Source organism: Macrosteles quadrilineatus, unplaced genomic scaffold (assembly GCF_028750875.1).
Source record: "Macrosteles quadrilineatus isolate MER2022 unplaced genomic scaffold, UCM_ALF_1.0 Scaffold_1__1_contigs__length_201487025, whole genome shotgun sequence".
Taxonomy (NCBI): domain Eukaryota; kingdom Metazoa; phylum Arthropoda; class Insecta; order Hemiptera; family Cicadellidae; genus Macrosteles; species Macrosteles quadrilineatus.
In genome coordinates, this window is record NW_026542594.1 from 43,799,463 (window position 1) to 43,819,346 (window position 19,884).

At 35.0% G+C, this 19,884-nt stretch overlaps 1 protein-coding gene and 1 pseudogene across 2 annotated transcripts in view; one reads left to right on the top strand and one right to left on the bottom strand.

Moving 5' to 3' along the window:
* LOC128982852 (armadillo repeat-containing protein 5) overlaps window positions 1-19,246 on the bottom strand; it is a 144,165-nt gene extending 124,919 nt beyond the window's left edge. For both annotated transcript variants that reach the window (XM_054401892.1, XM_054401891.1), the window contains exons 1-2: window positions 18,617-19,246; window positions 7,933-8,150 (exon numbers count right to left, since the gene is read on the bottom strand). In XM_054401892.1, coding sequence (XP_054257867.1) covers window positions 7,933-8,150; window positions 18,617-18,874 — 476 coding nt within the window. In that variant the 5' untranslated portion in view covers window positions 18,875-19,246. The remainder of the gene's footprint in view (window positions 1-7,932; window positions 8,151-18,616) is intronic.
* Window positions 5,341-5,466, top strand: LOC128983725 (U4 spliceosomal RNA; annotated as a pseudogene).
* Window positions 19,247-19,884: the final 638 nt, after the last annotated feature.

Here is a 19,884-nt window from a genome sequence, read left to right on the forward strand (position 1 = left end):
TACCGGATGTAAACACGGCCGATTGTTGTCGAATTTCCGGCTAGGACTTGCCAATTGATGCACATATACAGCGCAAATGTCCAAAATGCCAATCGCAGCACTGCAATGGAAAAATTTAAAAACGGTACTTACTTAAAAAACATGCCTCGTATAAATCTTACGGAACAAAGCTAGTCCCATTAGTGGTAGATAATGGAAAACACATTGTAACGTAAGGAAGAGCAAAGAGTATGTTTATAGTGATTTTTAAAGTGTTTATTAGGCCTAGTGTTGTATACCTCAATCTATCAAACTTCTGTTGGTCAAAGATGAAGAAATCAAGTAGCCTATTACAAGTATTGCAAGTATTAGTAGGTAGATATTAATTTATCTGAACCAAAACTGGTTATAAAAAAGTAAATGAATGGGTTCCATCTAAATAACAATTGTTTTTGCAGTGAGTTAATTAGAGTTATAGTTAATCAGTTTGATGAGCGCACTGCTCTGAAAAAGTAAACAAACAACAATCTCAGTCAAACCTTGGTTTTGAGGTTTATTTCTGTTTTAATTTATTTATTATTGTAATATATTTTTTTATTGTTATAAACTAATGGTATTGTTTTAAAGGTAGGATTGATGTTTCATCCTATTTCTTTTGGCTGCACTTTACTTTACGTCCTACACTCATTTGAATGAAAATATCGGTTATTTGATTGTTTCATTCGATATATCGTTTGGTTAGTTAGGTTAGGTTAACCTTACCTAACTAACCAAACGATATTTAACTTATCGAATAATCGATATATCGATCGATATTTTCATTCCAATGAGTGTAGGACGTAAAGTAAAGTGCAGCCATAGTTTGAATAGGCTTATTGCAATAAAGCTCAGGTAATTTCAACAGGGAGTCATAAGTTACCGGTACTAACTTACTGGCCTATTTTTAAAAAACTTACTCTTAACTTACCCTAGCCTTTTAAAAAAAAAACTTGTCGACCAGGCTAATGAAATAATCGAAATATTGAATAATCAATTATTTCATTCGGTTGTTCTTGACAACAGATAAGTTACGGAAGTCTCTTTACACACTGTCTAACTTAGATACTACTCTAAACTAAGTTTTGCTTTTCATCAGCACCAATCCTTGTTCTCCCAATCACCTAAAATGTTCTATAAGACGTGTTTAAACTGTTCCTAGACACCAAAACTAACTTTCTCAAATGACTTTTTTGTTGTCGAGGCTTCCTACAATTTCCCTACAACTACCCCCCTACAATTTCATATTTATCAGCAATAACCTCTACCATATAACTTAGGGGACCAGTGGGAATTAGAGGTTTTGGGTGGGGGTAAAAGCTCTTGATGTAGTCTTTCCTCAGTTAACGGCATATTGCCAATGCCACTTTAGGCACATAGCGGCATGCCGATGATTCTGAAATATTGGTTAGATCGCCGGCTTCCCGCAAAAGTGTTCCACTTGCAAAAAAGCGCAACGCTACCAACACTTTCTTCCACAAAGGTAACCTAGTTCACCTTGTGAAAGTGCCTTCCAAACTAGGCCTTATCAATTCAATTAGTTATCTCACCGTTTTTTTTTTTAAATCTATACCTATCCTTGAATTCATCCTCACTCAAGTCATCAAATGGAATGTTTTCCCGCTCACGACGAATTCGCGGCCCACAAAAATGGTAAAAATCATGATAATCAATGTAATCCATAATCACCTTAAACTTTAACACACAAAAATGGCTTAGGTTAAAAGTGGACGACTAAAATTAATCCTACCCCTATGCAGGATAAAAATCTAGCATGTTTTAGTCCGTGAACTATAGCATTATTTCTTTAGTTCAGACTTAAAAACTAGTTCTTGACTAAGATTAGTCGTTGACTTATAAGTACTCAAATCAGAAAGATATTTTTCTTAGTCCAGTACTAATATGAGCTTTAGTCTAAGACTAGCGCTAATACCTGAATCAGAAACCCGCCCTAAGTGTTTTACAATCAAATGATCACTTTAAAACAAAATTTTAGCATGTAAACGTAAGTTCCCCAGTAAAACGCCAAGTATTAATGGCAATTTGAATTTGCCGCCATAATCACCGCTAGCGCTCCTAGAGTCCCGCCAGAGCCATTAGTGTCGCCAAGACGGATGGATATAGAGTGGATTATGCAGTGTTTGTCCAGATTTCATTTTTCATTTAATCGCCAAATAATATCGATTGAGCTATGTGTTGTTGTTATGTTTATTGTCTGTCAGGTCCCTAACATCTATTAACTTATTATTTATGCTAATAAAAATTATTCTAACAATGAATATATTAACAATGAATATATTAACAATGAATATATAAACTATAGTTTTTGTGGTGCACTGTTGTCACAACGATTGTTTACCGCCATTTTAGCTGTTACAACGGAACTATTGACAAAGACGGCCTAATTCGTCAGGTGTTACGCTAATGCTCAGGTCGCTGACGTTATTGCTCTTAATAAACGTTTAACTCAGGTCGCTGCAGGGCCGGATTTAGCATTTTTGCACCCCTAGGCCCAAATAATTTTCCGCCCCCTAGTCTGATCACAGTTACTTTCCTTCAAACCTTTCTTAAAAACTATATCATGCCCATAGGCCTAAGTTAATTGCTTGAATACCACTCCTTGTCCGAATCATTGCAGGTTTTTTTTTAAGAATTGACTTGTTTAACCTTAACAAAATGCTGTCTTGAACACTTTTAGCAGTTTTGTGCTTTTAATAAATGCTCACGTTTGTGGCTGTAGGACTGAAACAAAACAACTCAACCTACCGAGCATTCCTGCAAAAAAACATGGCCATTGATTCCAATTCCGGGCCCAAAAACATGAACTCCATACAGTATGTGATACCATATATTAAAAGTGATTAAACATTCACCTTTAGTATATTTGTCATCGTTTTGGATTAGCTGAAAACTATTCTTGTTATTTAAGGAGTATGTTTTATATATATTTAAACCTAGTTTATCCAAAATAAAACGATCTAATCATCAACAATAGGTCGTCTCCTTTTTATATTACTACAAGAAATTAAAACACACATCATAGAGCTAACCCTAAAATAATAGAAACAAAATTACGTCAAAACTAACGTCCAGTGTCTCCAACATGAAAATTTTAAATTAACAATGTCATAATAAGTCGACTTAAATTATATTTAATCTATGGTCATACTGCATCTAGGTTATAATTCCAAAGTAAAACAAAGCAATATTCTGGCCAACCATACCGATCCTTTAGGTCTGAGGAGAAAATGACAGCATTAATGGTGCTTTGGAGGGAATAGAATTTTTTTTTAATCTAATGCAAACTTAAATATTTTTATGCAAGATTAATATTTTTTGTTAATTTTAAAGGTAAATTCATCGTTGTTTTAATACATTCAACACAACGTATTATATACTTTAGCTTGATCCTGCAGATTGTTGTAAACTAACCAAAAGATTAGTTAAACTTTTGTTTTGTGAGGTGAGGGTGGTAACAATGTCTAGCACGCATGCGCCCTTATTCACTCTGATCAGTAGTGCCGAGCCCGAGCCAGCATAGTGGCAGTGCAGTGGCAATACGATGCGTACGCCTTGGGCGCTCGTCAACGTCAACATCCCTACAGCCTGCTCCCGTATAACCAATGTTCTTTACCAATGTTGTAACGAAATTGATGCGTAATTCTGAAAAATAGTTTAAATTTCCTAACAATTATTCCTCTTATGAACTTCAGAATCACAATGCTTTATTAGGCAGAGTTTTTTGTCAACTATGACTATTTAATTTTTAGATATAAAAAAAATGTCCTCTCGGCCGTGCGCCCTCTGGGACCTTGCGCCCATAGGCCCGAGCCTACCGGGCCTATTGGGAAATCCGGCCCTGGGTCGCTGACGTTATTGACCTGATGTTATACTGTACCTGATTATTCTTTGTTTCATCAAAGATCCAGTAGATTTAGATGTAATAAGTGTGTAATTGTTTTACCCTTCTTTGTTTCAAATTAATATACTTTCTTACCAGTACTTTGGTGATGACAATGTTATATGTCTATGGGTCAGATCCCTAACGTTTTTCTAACATCAGTAATATAACTAAACAAGATAATTTGTACTAAAAGTTGTATTGTATGAAAATGACTTGCATTTGCAGTAAATACTACTTCTTTACTTCCCTGAGTGCCATAATTAAAGCCTAAAAAATGTCTGTTTTGCTAGCACCACATCAGGTCACTAATGCCACATCAGATCGCTAACGCTCACGAAAATGAATATAAAATGAATTTTAAGAAATACATTATACTATTGATGTATTATTTTTAATGGTTTGTTCTCCCTTTGGTCAAAGTAGTTAAAAATTAGTATGAAAAATCTTTTTACATTAAATATTCCAAATTTTTTTTCAAAAACTTGTACATTTCAGATTGTTCCCGTTATTACTGTTTAATTTTTACATACCGTATGATAAAACATTTTAATTTTAATTATGATAGATCCATTATTCAGGAAACAAGTTAGATGTTTATAAACATTTGTTTTTAATTTTCAATGGAATTCACTATCTTTTTCAGACTTTTAAAAACGTTAGCGACCTGATGTTGTCTTTGTAGTTGATAAGACAAATATTCATTAAAAAATAGGATAACTTACATTGAAGCTCTGCTATGGTTAGCAATGTGTAATGTAACATTTTGTTTATTATTGGGTCAATAAAGTATGTATTTTAACAAATTAATTTGTTTTCTGTTTTCATTTTCTCTCTCAATTTGAAATCCACCTGTACAACTTGCAAGCGAATTTCCCCATGATTTTTCTGGTGGCCGTAGAGAATAAATGATTTTGATCGGAACAAACAGTTTCTGTCCCCTACTCTGGGTATTATTTCACGTTCCATACTCATCGTAAACTCAATTACCACTTTCCTTCAGATCGATCAGGAAAATAAACACATTTTTCAAGAATACAAAATTTACATTGTAGTTCAATGTATCAGTGTACTCGCCATCTCAAGAAAGTAAAGTTTAGTACTGCTGAAGTTTCCGTCCCCTACTATTATTGCACGCTCCATACTCTAACTAAAACTCAATTACCACCTTCCTTTGGATCACTTCGCAGGAAAAGTAACACATTTTTCGAAAATACAAAATTTAAATTGTAGTTACACGTATCTAGCATACTCGCCATCTCTAGAAAGTAAAGTTTGGTACTGCTGAACGTCAAACACTGACCTCGAGTAAGATTCATCACCTATTATAAAATGTTAGTATGATTCTCACTCATTAGCAATTTTCTGTAGGCTACAACTTGCAAGTGGATTTCCCTATGATTGTTCTGGTGGAAATAGAGAATAACTTTGCGCAGTGGCAATATCGTAACCAATGAAGTTCAACTGAGGTGTGATTATTGCTAATTGAAAACTTTATAGAGAATAAATTACATTGATCGAAACAGTAAGTTTCCGTCCCCTACTATGGGTAAGCCTATTATTTCACATTCCATACTCAAACTCTATTACCACACATTATTCAAAAATTACAAAAATTACACCAAAACATAGGCTACAAATAATGTTCAAATACTTTCATAAATAATACATTGTGGTATAAAATGTCAAAAAAATACCCTTTTCCTTGTTTGAAATCGTGTTAATTTTTAACAGGAACTCCTTGATTAATCATTACATACTGAATGTGAGGTTATAAAAATAATAACAAATCTCTGACAAACATTAAACAGCTGACGAATCTTACTAATATTATAAATGTGAAAGTTTGTGTGTTTGTTTGAAGTTCAATCACGCAATAACTACTGGACGGATTGAGCTGAAATTTGGCATGATGATAGTTCACATTCCCGATTAACAAATAGGCATATTTTTATCTCGATAATCCTTTTGGGCTCCGCCCCAGTGGCTCTGTAGTTCCCCATGTTAACCTCATGAGTATTCATATTTAAAGGGAATTAAAGAATTTAGTCAGCTGTTTCAACAAAAAAAGTTGGTTCTATGATATGCAAAAGCATTAAAAAGTTATAAGATTTATTAACAGGGTGCAGCACTATATTTTTTTGAATTTATGAAAACAGCTAATTTGAACTAAGCAGCAACAAAAAAACTGTGATACTCAATGAGAATTAACTGTCAAAGTAGGATTGTTTACAGTTATGTTTATGTTTTTATTTCATGAATAATTTGTGATATATTGCGAATGTTTGATAATTTATTTTTCTCTATTGTTTAGGTGAAGTGGTAGAACATTATGGCTATGGTAAATGTGTAATAGGCTACTATAGATTACTGTAAATTTAAAGAAGCAAATTTTATCAAACTGTGTCCTCCCTCATTGCAAACGCAAAGCTTGAGTATAACTGAAATAAGCATTTTATACTTATATGCCAACCCCGTACGAAGGACGGGTACTCTGCTAGTAATTTATAAACTGTGTATTATATTGTTCAATAAGAATTGTATTGACTCGACCTTTGAAGGGCTGTAGGTCGTACCCCTTAGAAAAAGTGACAATTCTAAAGAAGTTCGGCAAATCTATGCATTATCCCCTTTAATTTCGGATCGGACCAGTAATGATTGAGAAAACCTACTTATTTAACAATGTATTAAATATAAATATATAGATATAGGATGGGACATCTATTGAAGCACTAATATAATTCAAGATACAACTCAGGTGTTCAATGATCAGTATGCAACATAATTAAAACTTCTACACGAAATGCTGGAAGGACCAAATTATATTTTCTTACCACGAAGGACTCTGTAACCTTTCCCGGGAGGCAGCAGGTGTTCAAATTAGTTTTGAATAGTTTTGAAGCCCTAATCGAAATATCCTTTTTAATTATCATTTTACGCTGTGCTAGATCTTAAGCTTTAAAATGACACCTCAATCGTAAAAATCTGCGAAGTAGGTCGGGTGAAAAAGGGCTGTTACAGCTTATTGAATTAGGAAGATAGACATTGTTAAACAATACAACGACATATTGCATGCTTAATACTGGATTTTACTTAGAGGGTAATGATTAACCGTAGAGTTGATTTACATAAACCAAATAATAAAAGCAATTAGGCCTACAACAAATAATCTTGGCCGATACGTAGCGTAGCCGACCACAGGAGGTAGATTTCCGGGGGTAGAATTCCGGGGTCGGATATTTCTGTTTGACCACTGGGGGTAGATTTCTAGGGGTACATGTCTGGGGGTGGATGTCCGGGGGTGGATGTCAGTGGGTGGATGTCCGGGGGTAGATTTCCAGGGGTAGATTTCCAGGGGTAGATTTCCGGGGGTAAAACTCTGTGGTATGGCAAATTACTTTATAAGCAAACAATTACATGTTTGTGATTATTTAATAATATATTGGAGGTAAATTTCCAGTCGAGCGGGCTGTTTCTCGACCGTGTATAGGCCCTCGTTAAGTCAAAATTATGTAGGCGTTTTTTCATGGGGGGTAAATATCCTGAGGTAGAAATCCGCTACCCCAAACAGAAGATTAACTAAAGACGTTGCTGGCCAAAGTGAAACTAAGGAATGAAAAAAACGTTTGTACCTTCAAGAGTTACATTTTTAAGTCGTTGCATACCAATATTTGCGATCACAAACATTTATTTTATTCCAAAAGTGCCGTTATACAATGTATTTTAATAGAGTAAAAAAAGAGGAGATTTCTCACTTTTTGCAGAAATCTCACGGAGCTAAATTTTGAATGTCAAAATCCGGTAATCTCCGGGGAAATCTGGGGATATGGCAACCCTAACCATGAGACCCTTGGTACACTAACTTAATAGCTTTATTCCCTATAACTTAAGGGTAATTTGCTAAAAAATGAGATGTATAAGTTACTGTACAATTTTTGTAACTTAGTTGATAACTTTCTCATTACCCTAGAGGGAGATAATTAAAACTTGACTGTGGTACCTAATTAATTACTTACCTCAGAGCTCTTATTGCCATCTGTTGAGTACTTAAAGATGAACTTGTATTTAATACATTGACCAAAACTGGTGTTATGTGCTGTTCATGAATTTTGTCCGCAATTTTGTAGGATTGAGTGAGATTTCCTATCAATCGACATGCTCTGCTTTGGATACTGTCTTGATTTATATTTTTCAATATTGGAATTATCAAAGGAATAGCACCATATGAAACTACCTGGAACACACATTACCTGTTAGTAAAAAAAAAAAAATTTTGACATACCATACCTAATTTTCCTAACTTAATGTAAACTAAAGTAGGTACCGGTATGTCATACAAATTAAAAGAGTTAGTTCAATGCAGATGCATTTTTGATACCTGCAAAGATTTCTGTGGTTGCATTCGTTTAGAATACCCAGAAACACCTGTGCCGATTTTAAATGCAAAGGTTTAAATTCCGCACCAGGCAACGGACAAGTAAGTCCAACCATGACGTAACGCGGATGAATACGACAGCAAAGGACTCGAATAGGGCCGTGGGCACTCGCCACTCGTAGTAAGTCGCCATAGCGTCAACAGCAATGGCCGCGTCGTCACGGGTGTAGGATGATTTTATTATTATCTTAATTCGTAGCTAGGAAATTCACGTTCGGGTGAAAATTGTACGTGCATCAAATGATCGCAATTGTCTAAATTTCGCTGAACTGCAATTGGGGGTGTGTTTTATTAGTTTTAAGTCGAGACAGTTGAGATGCCGGATTGATTGTTTGCGTTCGTGATGAAAATTCGTACATGCATCAGATTGATAGCAAATGTCAGTTTCTAAGCGAGTCGTAGATTGTCGTGACGGTATTTTCAATTGAATCAATAAACGCCAGCTCGAAAAACAAGAATTAATAAGTCCTACACTGGAAAAAAACCGTGTCGTTAAATTTCGCTCGGTCAGACAAATACTACGAGTCAGATTTTAAATGTTCGTCCGTGTGAATCTTTCGTCAGTGCGAGTGTAAATGTGTCGACATGTGTACGTAAGTAAATGTTTTGTGTTATTTGTGATTTAGAAATAATTTAATACTGCCAATCTGCCATTTTTTCACAGGTACAGTTCATTTTTACAAGTCAAAAATCATGTCACAGTTGGTCTGAGATTTTCATGTTTCACTTGGTCTGCTTAGAGCACATGGTCACAAAATTCTGAAAAGTGTTTTATTAAATTTGTTATGTTATACAAAGAGTTTAGGCTGAAATAGTAATTCTGGTCAAATGAAAATTATTTATTAAATTGAATTGAAATAGCCAATTAGTTTTATGAGTAGGCCTATTGATTATCTGTGATATAGTATTAATTTTATGTTCTATGTAAGGGCCAAATTCTACCATCCTCAGTGTATCTATTTATAACATTTTGTATTTCATGTATGGAAATAATTTTGAACAGAGTATCACATTTTTAATAGTGAGAATTTTTGATTGTGTAAAGTAAATAGGAGAAGCAAAGTACTGGGTCGAAGGCTAGGGCTGATAAAGGGTTACAAGGATAGACTCCCATTAAATTCATAAAGAATCAATATTAAAAAAAATATCAAATAATCGGCTTAGAAGTCGATTGGCCCCGTTGCACTGATCAACAAGGAGTGATGTAAGTCAGTTTTGTTTACAAAACTACATAATATTCCCTGTTGTATTAAATTGTCAACTGGCCAGTTGGTAAACACATGAACATCTTTGGGGAGTCTGGTGACCTAAAATAAATATTAAAAATCATCAAGCTAGGTTACCCGAGGCTTTGTGTTTCAAAATGAGAAAACCGCCAAATTGAACTTTTAGCTTACAATCAACTCTCTCACTCTCTCAAATTATGAATTTATTGTGTACAAAAGGTAACTGTATTATTTATATCATGGTTTATTATTTTAATCAATACACAGTATTTTTACAAATCCTCACCTTTTCATTTGCCTGTGTTTCAGCTTATAATTTTAATATGAATTTTAATGGTAATCGGCTTAACCGAACAAAGTATACATAGTATACTCAAAGAATCTTGATGAACACATTTTATAAATATATTTTGATAAAGCAATTTTTACAAGTTCATCTTATAATTTTATTTATTTATTTATTTATTTTCCAATAATCACATAACATCATATTCAGACAGGTGATTCGTCATTGTTACAATAATTTATAGTCTCTATTCTAAAACTATTACTAAAATAAATTTCATATGCTGAGCCTTAACATCTACACAGCTTCCATATATTCCTAAAATGAGAAGAAGGCCTTCTCCTAAAGAAAGTTTTAGCAAATTTCCCATATAGGGAATAAGCTATTACCGTAGTACTCATAGCGAATTTCCCATATAGGGAATAAGCTATTACCGTAGTACTCATGGTATGACCTGGACACGGGACCGATTTTTTTTCATTTTGAGGTCCCTAGAGGCCAAAAACACCATCCGTTCGAATTCATATATATATATATTTATATTATATATTTATATATATATTTATATATATATATATATATGTGTCCGTTAGCGCGATAACTCGAGCAAAAATGATCCGATTTTGATGAAATTTGGTACAAACGTGTAAACCTACGTTTATTCGAACGAGTTCGCGATCCAGCATAATCGGACCATGGGAACAGGGGTTTATGGGGGGTTTTATTGGGTAAAAATGTGTTTTTCCCATTTTTTACCCTAAAAACAAAAAATAATTTAGTATATTGAAGCGCTGTTGTATGCCTAACGGTCACGGAGAAAATTCAAAAATAGTTTAATTTTAAATTCCCATGTTATTCTTATGGAGAAAATAAAAATGGTTGTAGTTTACTTGTTTATGGATATATATTGATAAAATTTGGCAAATTTATTTATTTCATCCCATACTATTCACGTATGGTCAAAAAACACTTTTTACCTCCCCCGTAGCAGCAAACCTAAGCACTTGTTAAATTTAATGTTATTTAAATAGGGAATAAATATGTCTTATTTATGGAAATATTTGAGTAAAAATGTAATCAGACAAGTTGAAATTCGCTTAGTCTGCAGGTTTGCTGCGGCGGGGGTATTTTTAACTTCTTTTTGAATTTAGGGAATGAATCAGTGTCCCTAATTGAAGAAGGTAATTTGTTATATATTTTTGGGCCCATGTACTGAGGAGATAAATGGAATACTGTAAGTCTGTTTTGAATTGGTTTTATATTGTTTTTAAATCTAGTCTTATAAGGATGTTCATGTTGATCTTCGATGAATGTGTCAAAATCACTTTTAACCATTAAAGCCAGTTTAAAGATATAAGAACTATACAAAGTAAGAATTTTAAACTGAATGAAAAACTCTTTACTGTGAGTAATTCGAGACACTTTGGCTAAGACTCTAACTGCTCTTTTCTGGAGGATAAAAATTTGTTCGGCATGAATAGAAGAACCCCATACTGTTAAACCCTAATACATGATGGAAGAAAAATAAGCGTGATATACTGCTGATTGTGTGTCTAAATTTGTAGTATGTCGAATTACCCGAAGAACAAGTATAGCTGATCTGAGTCTCTTTGATAGATTCTTAATGTATGTTTGCCAATTAAGTTGTCAATCTATACCAATTCCCAGGTAATTGACCGAGTTTTGAGAATATATTGATATTTGGTTCAAATTTACAGCAATGTCTCGATTCTCATTAGCAACTGAAAAGTGAATTAGTTGTGTCTTTGACACATTCATAGATAGACCATTTGCTATTTTAATATCAAGTTGGTGATTTTAAGAGTAATCGGCCTAACCGAATCAAGTATATATTAACATCTTGGAGGTTATACTTTAAATAAATATTTTCTGAACAAACAGATTTCGTAAATGTTTGCAATCAATATGTTCAATCTTATATTATTTGTAATATTCCAGTTCTACAGAGTAATGGCAATAGGTCGGATATAGCCTATATCGATTTTTTTCATTCGAATGAGTGTACGACGGATATTAAAGTGCAGCCGCATTCAGCCTACAACTAAATAATGCTGCTATTGGTTACTGATTTTTGTTGCCCAAAGTAAAATCTCGGTTTTTAGAAAGGGAAAGAGTTTCTGGAATGGCAGAGGATAGATAGGAGGTGTCGAAGCTCCTAAATTTCAGAAATACATCACTCCTAACTACCCCTAGTTCTAGAAATCTAAGTTCCTAAAAGCCTATAACATAATGGCTTCAGATTCAAAGTGATGATGGGTGTGTAAAGAAAAAAAGATGTTAAATGTGGGCCCTTGTAATTAAATACCTCAGAAGTCCTTGGGGGGAGATCGGAGAGATCTAGCAGATGTCCTCCTTCACACCTTCTTCAGCTTAACTCTAACACTTCTTAGTATCTAGTAGATGTGTTTGTTTGAACACTCTAGGGTCAATCCATTTCAAGTGGTCCAAAGGTGGTTGCTTCAAGATTTTTAAATTTTTTCATATTTTTATACTTGAAAGTACATATCATTAGAAGTGCAAAAATACAATTATTTTATTTTTATGTTATTTTTCTACTGTATGGCGGCCATTTTTTTGTTGGTCGAATGCCCGTTTTCAGAGCTCTGCGTTAAATTAAATATCTCCGGTTCTACTAATCCTAGAACATTAAAATAAAAACCAATCTCTTTAGAAAGATCTAAACTTTAATATGGTAATATGGTTTTGCACTTATAAAAAAATATATAGGTCTAATTACCTGTTTAAAGTTTAACGCAAGGATGTTACAAAAACAGATTTTTAACAATTTATTTTTACATAAAGGCAATTGACTATGTGTTTGTTATTTTTTTATCTGATAGTTATAGGTGTGTACTCCAAATTCTCAAAGTTTCAGGTTGTGGACTTCCATAGGGTTTTAAATAAAAAATTTCAAAATCTTAAGATTTTCAAAATTTCAAAAGTTTGATGCTAAATATCTCTGTTGGGCATGAAAATTAAAATTTTAAATTTGGCTCAGGTATAGTACTAAGTAAGGGTATTAACCTGTAATAATTTTATTTTGTGGACTCAACTGGTTTTAAAGTTATGAAACATATTGATTAGTGTTATGCAATCCTAGTGTACCGGGAAGCCTATACTATAACTGTCTTTCCAAAACCAGCTTTATCCATTGGCGTCAGAGCAAAACTAACTTTATCCATTTGTGTCAGGGCAAAACTTACTTTATACACACTTAAAACTTACTTTTCTCAAAAACTACACATATTAGGACAAAAAGGCATGCAATAATACAAAAAGTTACATATATCTTCCACTTCGGATGAAACAAAACATAAGTTACCTTAATAATTCACTGTCAGGATAGTTAATGAAACCTTTTGGCGAATTTCCCATATAGGGAATAAGCTATTACCGTAGTACTCATGGTAAGACCTGGACCCGGGACCGATTTACTTTTTCGTTTTGAGGTCCCTAGAGACCAAAAACACCATCCGTTCAAATTCATATATATATATAGCCTATATTTATATATGTGTCCGTTAGCGCGATAACTCAAGCAAAAATCATCCGATTTTGATGAAATTTGGTACAAACGTGTTAATCTACATTTATTCGAACCCATTTTTGACCCTAAAAACTTAAAATTTAGCAATTTCTTTCCAAACCATTTTGTAGAGCTTAAAAAACAAATAATTTAGTATATTGAAGCATTATTGTGCGCCTAATGGTTAGGGGGAAAATTTAAAAAAAAACTGTAGGCCTAAATTTAAAATTCCCATGTTATTCTTATGGGGAATAAATAAACCTTTGTAGTTTGCTAGTTTATGAACATATTTTGATCAAATTTGGAAAATACATTCATTTCTTACTAAACTATTAAGATTTTTACGACAAAAAACACTTTTTTACCCTCCCTGTTGCAGCAAACCTAAGTACTTGTTAAACTAATGCTATTTAAATAGGGAATAAATGTGATATTTTTAAGGAGACATTTTAGTGTGAATCCAATCAGGCAAATGGAAATTCGCTTATTCTGCGGGTTTGCTGCGGCGGGGGTATTTTTTTTTTCATTTCCTGAAAATTTTGAAAATAAGGATAATAATGTGAGTTTTGTAATGGACCGCCTCTTTTGTACTGGTGGCAATTAAGATATTGTGAGTATTTTGCTCGGCGATTTTTGTAGAAGGCAGCCTGGGAGTGGCGAGCAACAAGTCTGTCTTATTTTGTGACTCTACCTAACTTATCATTTTGAAACAAGATACTTTTTGCCAAAGTATTATTAATGCACTTAAAGCTGTTTGAATTCTTAAGCACTGAAAAAATTAACGCCACCTAATATATTGTACAGTTACATTACTGTGTTGGAGTAGAGTAATTCACCGAGTATATTGTTGTACATTTTGAAGACGTTGTCTATTGCAATACTGAGCATATGTTGGCTGACAATACAGATTCTGAATTGTAAATTGAAAAACTTGTAATTCGTCCATTAGTTAGATATAATGATGTATTGTTAAATGACGTTTCCTATTAAACATTTAATTTTGATTATCAGCAAGTTAGTGTTTCTTTACCTCAAGTTTACTTAATACTTGAAATGCTCGTTTTATGAGGTAAAGTGAAAATTGTCAGATAAATTGGTGGGGGAGGGTAGGTTTAAATAGACGGCAGCATAAATTGGGGGAACTACTCAGTTTGCCTTGGGGGGGATGGGCACCTCTGATTTATTGAAAATATCAACGTATTTTCCTTATCCTACTCAATGACAATGATCGTGACATTATTTACGTTTCCCGACCAATATTACGGCCGGGAGGGCGCAACTGTTTTGTATGCCTAGGGGCACCGTTTGGCTAAATGCAGCCCTGGGTAAGTTATGGGCAATTATTTAATATGTCTACAAAGGAATATCGTGTATATTTTGGATGTCTACTTACAGTTTTTTTAATGCTGAATCCAAAAATGCAATCAGTTTTTGTCGGAGAGATTCCTAAGTGGCTGTAAAACGAAGGTTAAAATTACGAATCTAAGGTTCATTGAGCGGTACTGATGGTAATATGGCGTGGTCTGGACGGGTCCGAATGTGGACTGAGGACTGAGTGAAGAGAGCAAACAGCTGTTTGTACTCGACTTAATGCGGAATGAAATCAATTTGTTTTGAAACCAAATAATCAGTTTTTATTTAGGCATGTGAGGAAGGGAGGTCGGGTTTTATGCGGATCTGTGACTGTATTAAGTGTTTTGATGTGAGGTTAGATTAGGAAGGTAAAGGTTAGGTTATAATGAACTCATTAATTTTATGCTACTTCCTTAATTTTATGTTCCAGACTGTTTTTGCACAATTATGTAAATGGTATCATTTATTAGTTGCTGATACATGAAATTATGCACCGTGGCACGTTTTCACTTTTAGGCACAATGGGATTATGTACTATCGGATTATGCACTGTGGCACGTTCATTAACAGACGTTGAGGGTTGGAATGAGGACAATCATGTCGCCAGTGGCCTAGCTTCTATTAAGTTACTGTTTTTTTAACGAGAATAAATTATATTTTTTTATACTTTATGTTGATGTGATTAATCGTTTATGTATCGTAGTTGATTGTATATTCTAAACGCCATCAAAGTCCATTTGCTTTTATAAATCAAATTAGGCCCATTGCATATTGTAATTCTGATTTTGCTCTCACGTCATCGTGTATGGTTTTATCTGTTTAGTATCGAATGTAAACAACTAACAGCTGTTTCCACTCCACAAACCTTCCTCCCCTTTCAGTGTTAGTCGCCACCAGAACTTGGACTCGTCCAAACCACAAATATGTGAATTACTCAACAAAACTGAAGCTTGATATTAATTATTTAACTGTATTGCCACTTATTACCTTATTATTACCTTATTACCATCTTCTTGGCCGTTGACCCATCGTATAATGGGAATAGGCTGTGTCTGCGTAAAAAACTACTTATTTATTTCCGCACATATGTATAAGACTCACAAGTTTAAAATATGTAAAAAAACATAATTTTAGTACTCATGGCGGTCGCTATGTTCTACTTCAGCTCATCCAAACTACCTTCCAGGAATTCCTTTGTTGAGAAGTAGGGATTTTTACGGAAAAAATTTCCAGTGGTGGTTTTAAACTTTCTGCTGGCGAGGGTCTTAGTGGCAGCTGGGAGTTTGTTGAAGAAACGGATGGCGCTTCCAGGGAATGAGTCCCTATTTCTACTGAGGCGAGTGCGAGGAACATCGAGTTGATTTCGGCCTCTTGTATTGTAGTTGTGAATGTCAGCCCTAGCCACCAGGCCCAGTTCATTGTTCTTGATTTCCTGCATGCATGCCCATATGTAGTGGCTATAGATGGTCAAGATGCCCAGGTTTTTAAAGATGGGTTTGCTATGCTCATGGCGATGGCTGCTTGTTATAATGCGCACAGCTTTCTTCTGGAGCTTCAAAACTCTGGCTGCCCCAGCAGCGTGTCCCCAGAGATGTATGCCATAAGAGATGTGACAATGAAACATAGCATAGTACACCATAACCAGGTAGGAATCTGTAACACACTTCTTCAATCTCCTCAGTAGAAATATGACACGAGCCAGCTTAGTGCATACATGTTTGACGTGATCGCTCCAGTCCAGTGTTGAGTCAAGGTAGAAACCCAATAGTTTAACACTCCCACCGATGTTGTTTGGGGTGCGTGACAGAGTGCAGGTCAACCAGTTTGTCTTGGTCTCATTTAGTTGCAGTTTGTTTGCCCTGAACCACAGCTCCACATCTTTCAGATAATTTTTCGCTAGTTCCTCTGCAAGGAGCGGTGTTTTTCCTCTGGTATACAAGGTAGTATCGTCAGCAAACAGCACAAGATTTCCATGCCACCCCAAGTCGTTAATAGCAATCAGGAAGAGAAGTGGCCCGAGAACTGAGCCCTGAGGGACTCCGTGCAGAACCTCCCTTTCTGCGGATTTTGCACCCTTTAAGTCAACCACTTGTCTTCTGTCACTTAAGTAGCTACTAAGCATGGAGAGAGCTTTACCTCTGACACCAAAAGCGAAAAGCTTATTAACAAGGATTCCATGGGGAACACAGTCGAACGCTCGACTCAGATCACACAGTGTAAGAGATACTGAGTCGCTGTCTTCAAAAGCGTTTGCGATTTCATCAGCAATGACTGAAACTGCTTCAGTAGTAGACCTGCCCCTCCGAAAACCGTGCTGCGAGTCACTAAAAAGGTTGTTTGACTCAAAGTAATTGCAGGTTTGTTCCTTTATTACTATCTCGAGAACCTTGCCGAGGACAGGTACCAAAGAGATAGGCCTATAGCTAGCCAGAATGTTGGGGTCTCCCTTTTTGTATATAGGCACTGTCCGTGCGATCTTCATGAGTGCCGGAAAAAAACCCTGCTGCAGGCTGTCATTGATAGCTAGGGTGAGGGGTGCAATGATGACATCCGCTACTTCCTTAAGGAGCCTGGTAGACCACCCATAGTAATCGCGGCTCACGGTGCTCTTAAGCCCATTTATAATCTTCCGGACCTTTTCCTCATTTACTTTAGTCCAAACGGTCTTACTAAGGTCGGGCTGAAACTCCGGCATCCGATCTTTCAAAATGTCCAAAGGGTCAGAGGGAGCATCAGGGATACTGGTAACTATGTCCGAGACTGATGAAATAAAGAAGTTGTTAAATTCATCGGGACTTGCAGCACAGCGCATTCCTTCAGTTACCATTTATGGAATACCACTTGGGACCATGTGATACCACTTGGGAATCTCTCAGACTAAAACTTATTGCATTTTTTTATTCAGCTTGGAAAATACTGTAAGTTATGTAGAAATCTAAAAATTACATGATATCCCATTGTAGACATACTAAATAATTACCAACCAAGCTAAGTTAATTTGCCTAATGGCATCTACAGGTTAGGTTAGGTAAAGTTAGATTAGGTTAAGTAAGGTTAGGTTAGGTTAACCTAATAATCAAGGGTATAAAGAATATATATTCACCAAATAACCTCTAAATCGCTCCCACAGACAGCAGCACCTACGGATCCTCCTGATGCCGTTGTTCCTGTGACTAACGAACTTTTACGACCGCGCTTTTTCAGACGTATCTCCGTTAATATAAATCGGATCTTGTAATTTTTTGCATATTCTTGTTCAGCTCGCTTTACCGGTTAATTTGAGTATACACATGAGGAAAACGGTGCTTTTCCGACGAAATGACAATCATTTTTGAATTCAGGACGTAATTTAGCATAAGAATAGTGAAACAAAATTTTTTTAGCAACACGTCCGTGATCGATATAATTACCCATTTTTTCTTAACTGTACATCTGTTGTTAGAATTTTAGGCGTTTATAATTTTATTTGGCTGCACTTTACTTGACGTCCTACACTCATTCGAATGAAAATATCGATAGATATATCGATTAATCGATTGCTTCATTCGATATATCGTTTGGTTAGTTAGGTAAGGTTAACCTAACCTAACTAACCGAACGATATATCGAATGAAACAATCGAACGAAAATATCGAATCGAAAAAACAATCGAATGAGTGTAGGACGTCAAGTAAAGTGCAGCCTTTTATTTTATAAACAGAATTTAACCTTCATTCAATTTTTTCATTATCAGCAAGTTTGGTTGGTAAGGTTAGGTTAAATGACTAACTTAGGTTAAGCCTAATCTACATCCGGTTACATGACTCGTATCCTCTGCGAAATTCTAAGGTAGGCCTATGAAATTTGAACTCACCTGGTCTCGGCACTCTTCTTGTAGGCAACAGTTGGCTAGTATGCTCAGTGACACATTCAATATTTTTTCATTGGGCTTGTTAAGTAGCCTTACAATGTGTTTTAACCCCCCTCTTTCTCTTAACAGCTTGACACCCTCAGCATCTTTAATTACATCAGTTCTGATCTGAACAAGATGCTTGTAAACTGATTGTGATGAACATTTTTCAAGTTGGCTGATCAATTTTACAATTCCCACTGATTGTCCAGTTTTAGACATTTTTTAATCTTGCGGTTAAAGTAATGTAGGCAGCTTTACAATTCAATTTAGGTAAAGAAAACCAGGCATATTCTAGACCTAGTTTAGGTCTGTGTCTTAGTGTGTGTGTGTGCGTGTGAGTCAAAAGTTTAGTTAAGTATGTTATTGACAGTCTACTCTAAAAAAGATAACTCTAGGAATAGAATTTTTCATCTAGGCTAATGTGTCTAATCGTTTCACGTTGTAAGGGTTAATTGGTTGCACTTTAGTTTGCGTCCTACATTTACTATTATACATTATAATAAATACAACGAAAATTATAAGTAAATTCTGTATTCTTCAGCAAAACAAAACATTAGTTGTTTTGTTATCACTGTTGTTACTGTCATACTGTCTGTCAGTTCAGTGTACCAGACTGAAGTTGGCTGTCGAGCATCTGACGAATGCTAGGCCTAGGCCATAAAAGTGCCAGGACGAAACAATAGGAACACTCGCATCAACTTACAACAGACCAGCGCTTGGTCCTCCTATCTCGTTGCGAGTAAACATTGTACGCAATGTATCATCGGTTCTTTCATTAGTTCTTTGCTGTTATACATTAATAAAGTTAAGTATTTTTAAGTATTTAAGTAATTTTTATTGTATATAACAGGTTGCGGTCAATGACAGTCTACATGACTTTTAATTTGGGTGATAAAATTTACCCGAAAAATAGTTTGTGTTACAATATAACTCACAACAGTCTTATATTGGACAGGTCAACGCCTTGTATTGGAAACTATTTCCTACAAAAGTCATAGAAAAAACGTTACTTTAATGTATGCGCACAAGCTTTCGGAGAACATTCCAATGCGGGAATTTCACGATTTTTAATCCTAGGTTTTTTGACTTCAACAATGCATCATATTTGTTATATATAATATTTTTTCATGATATAAGTGACATATAAGTCAAGCTAATAGAAAGGAATTCAACATATTAAACGACTTACACAATTACCTACGTGGTGAGAAGTGTTATATTAAAAAAGA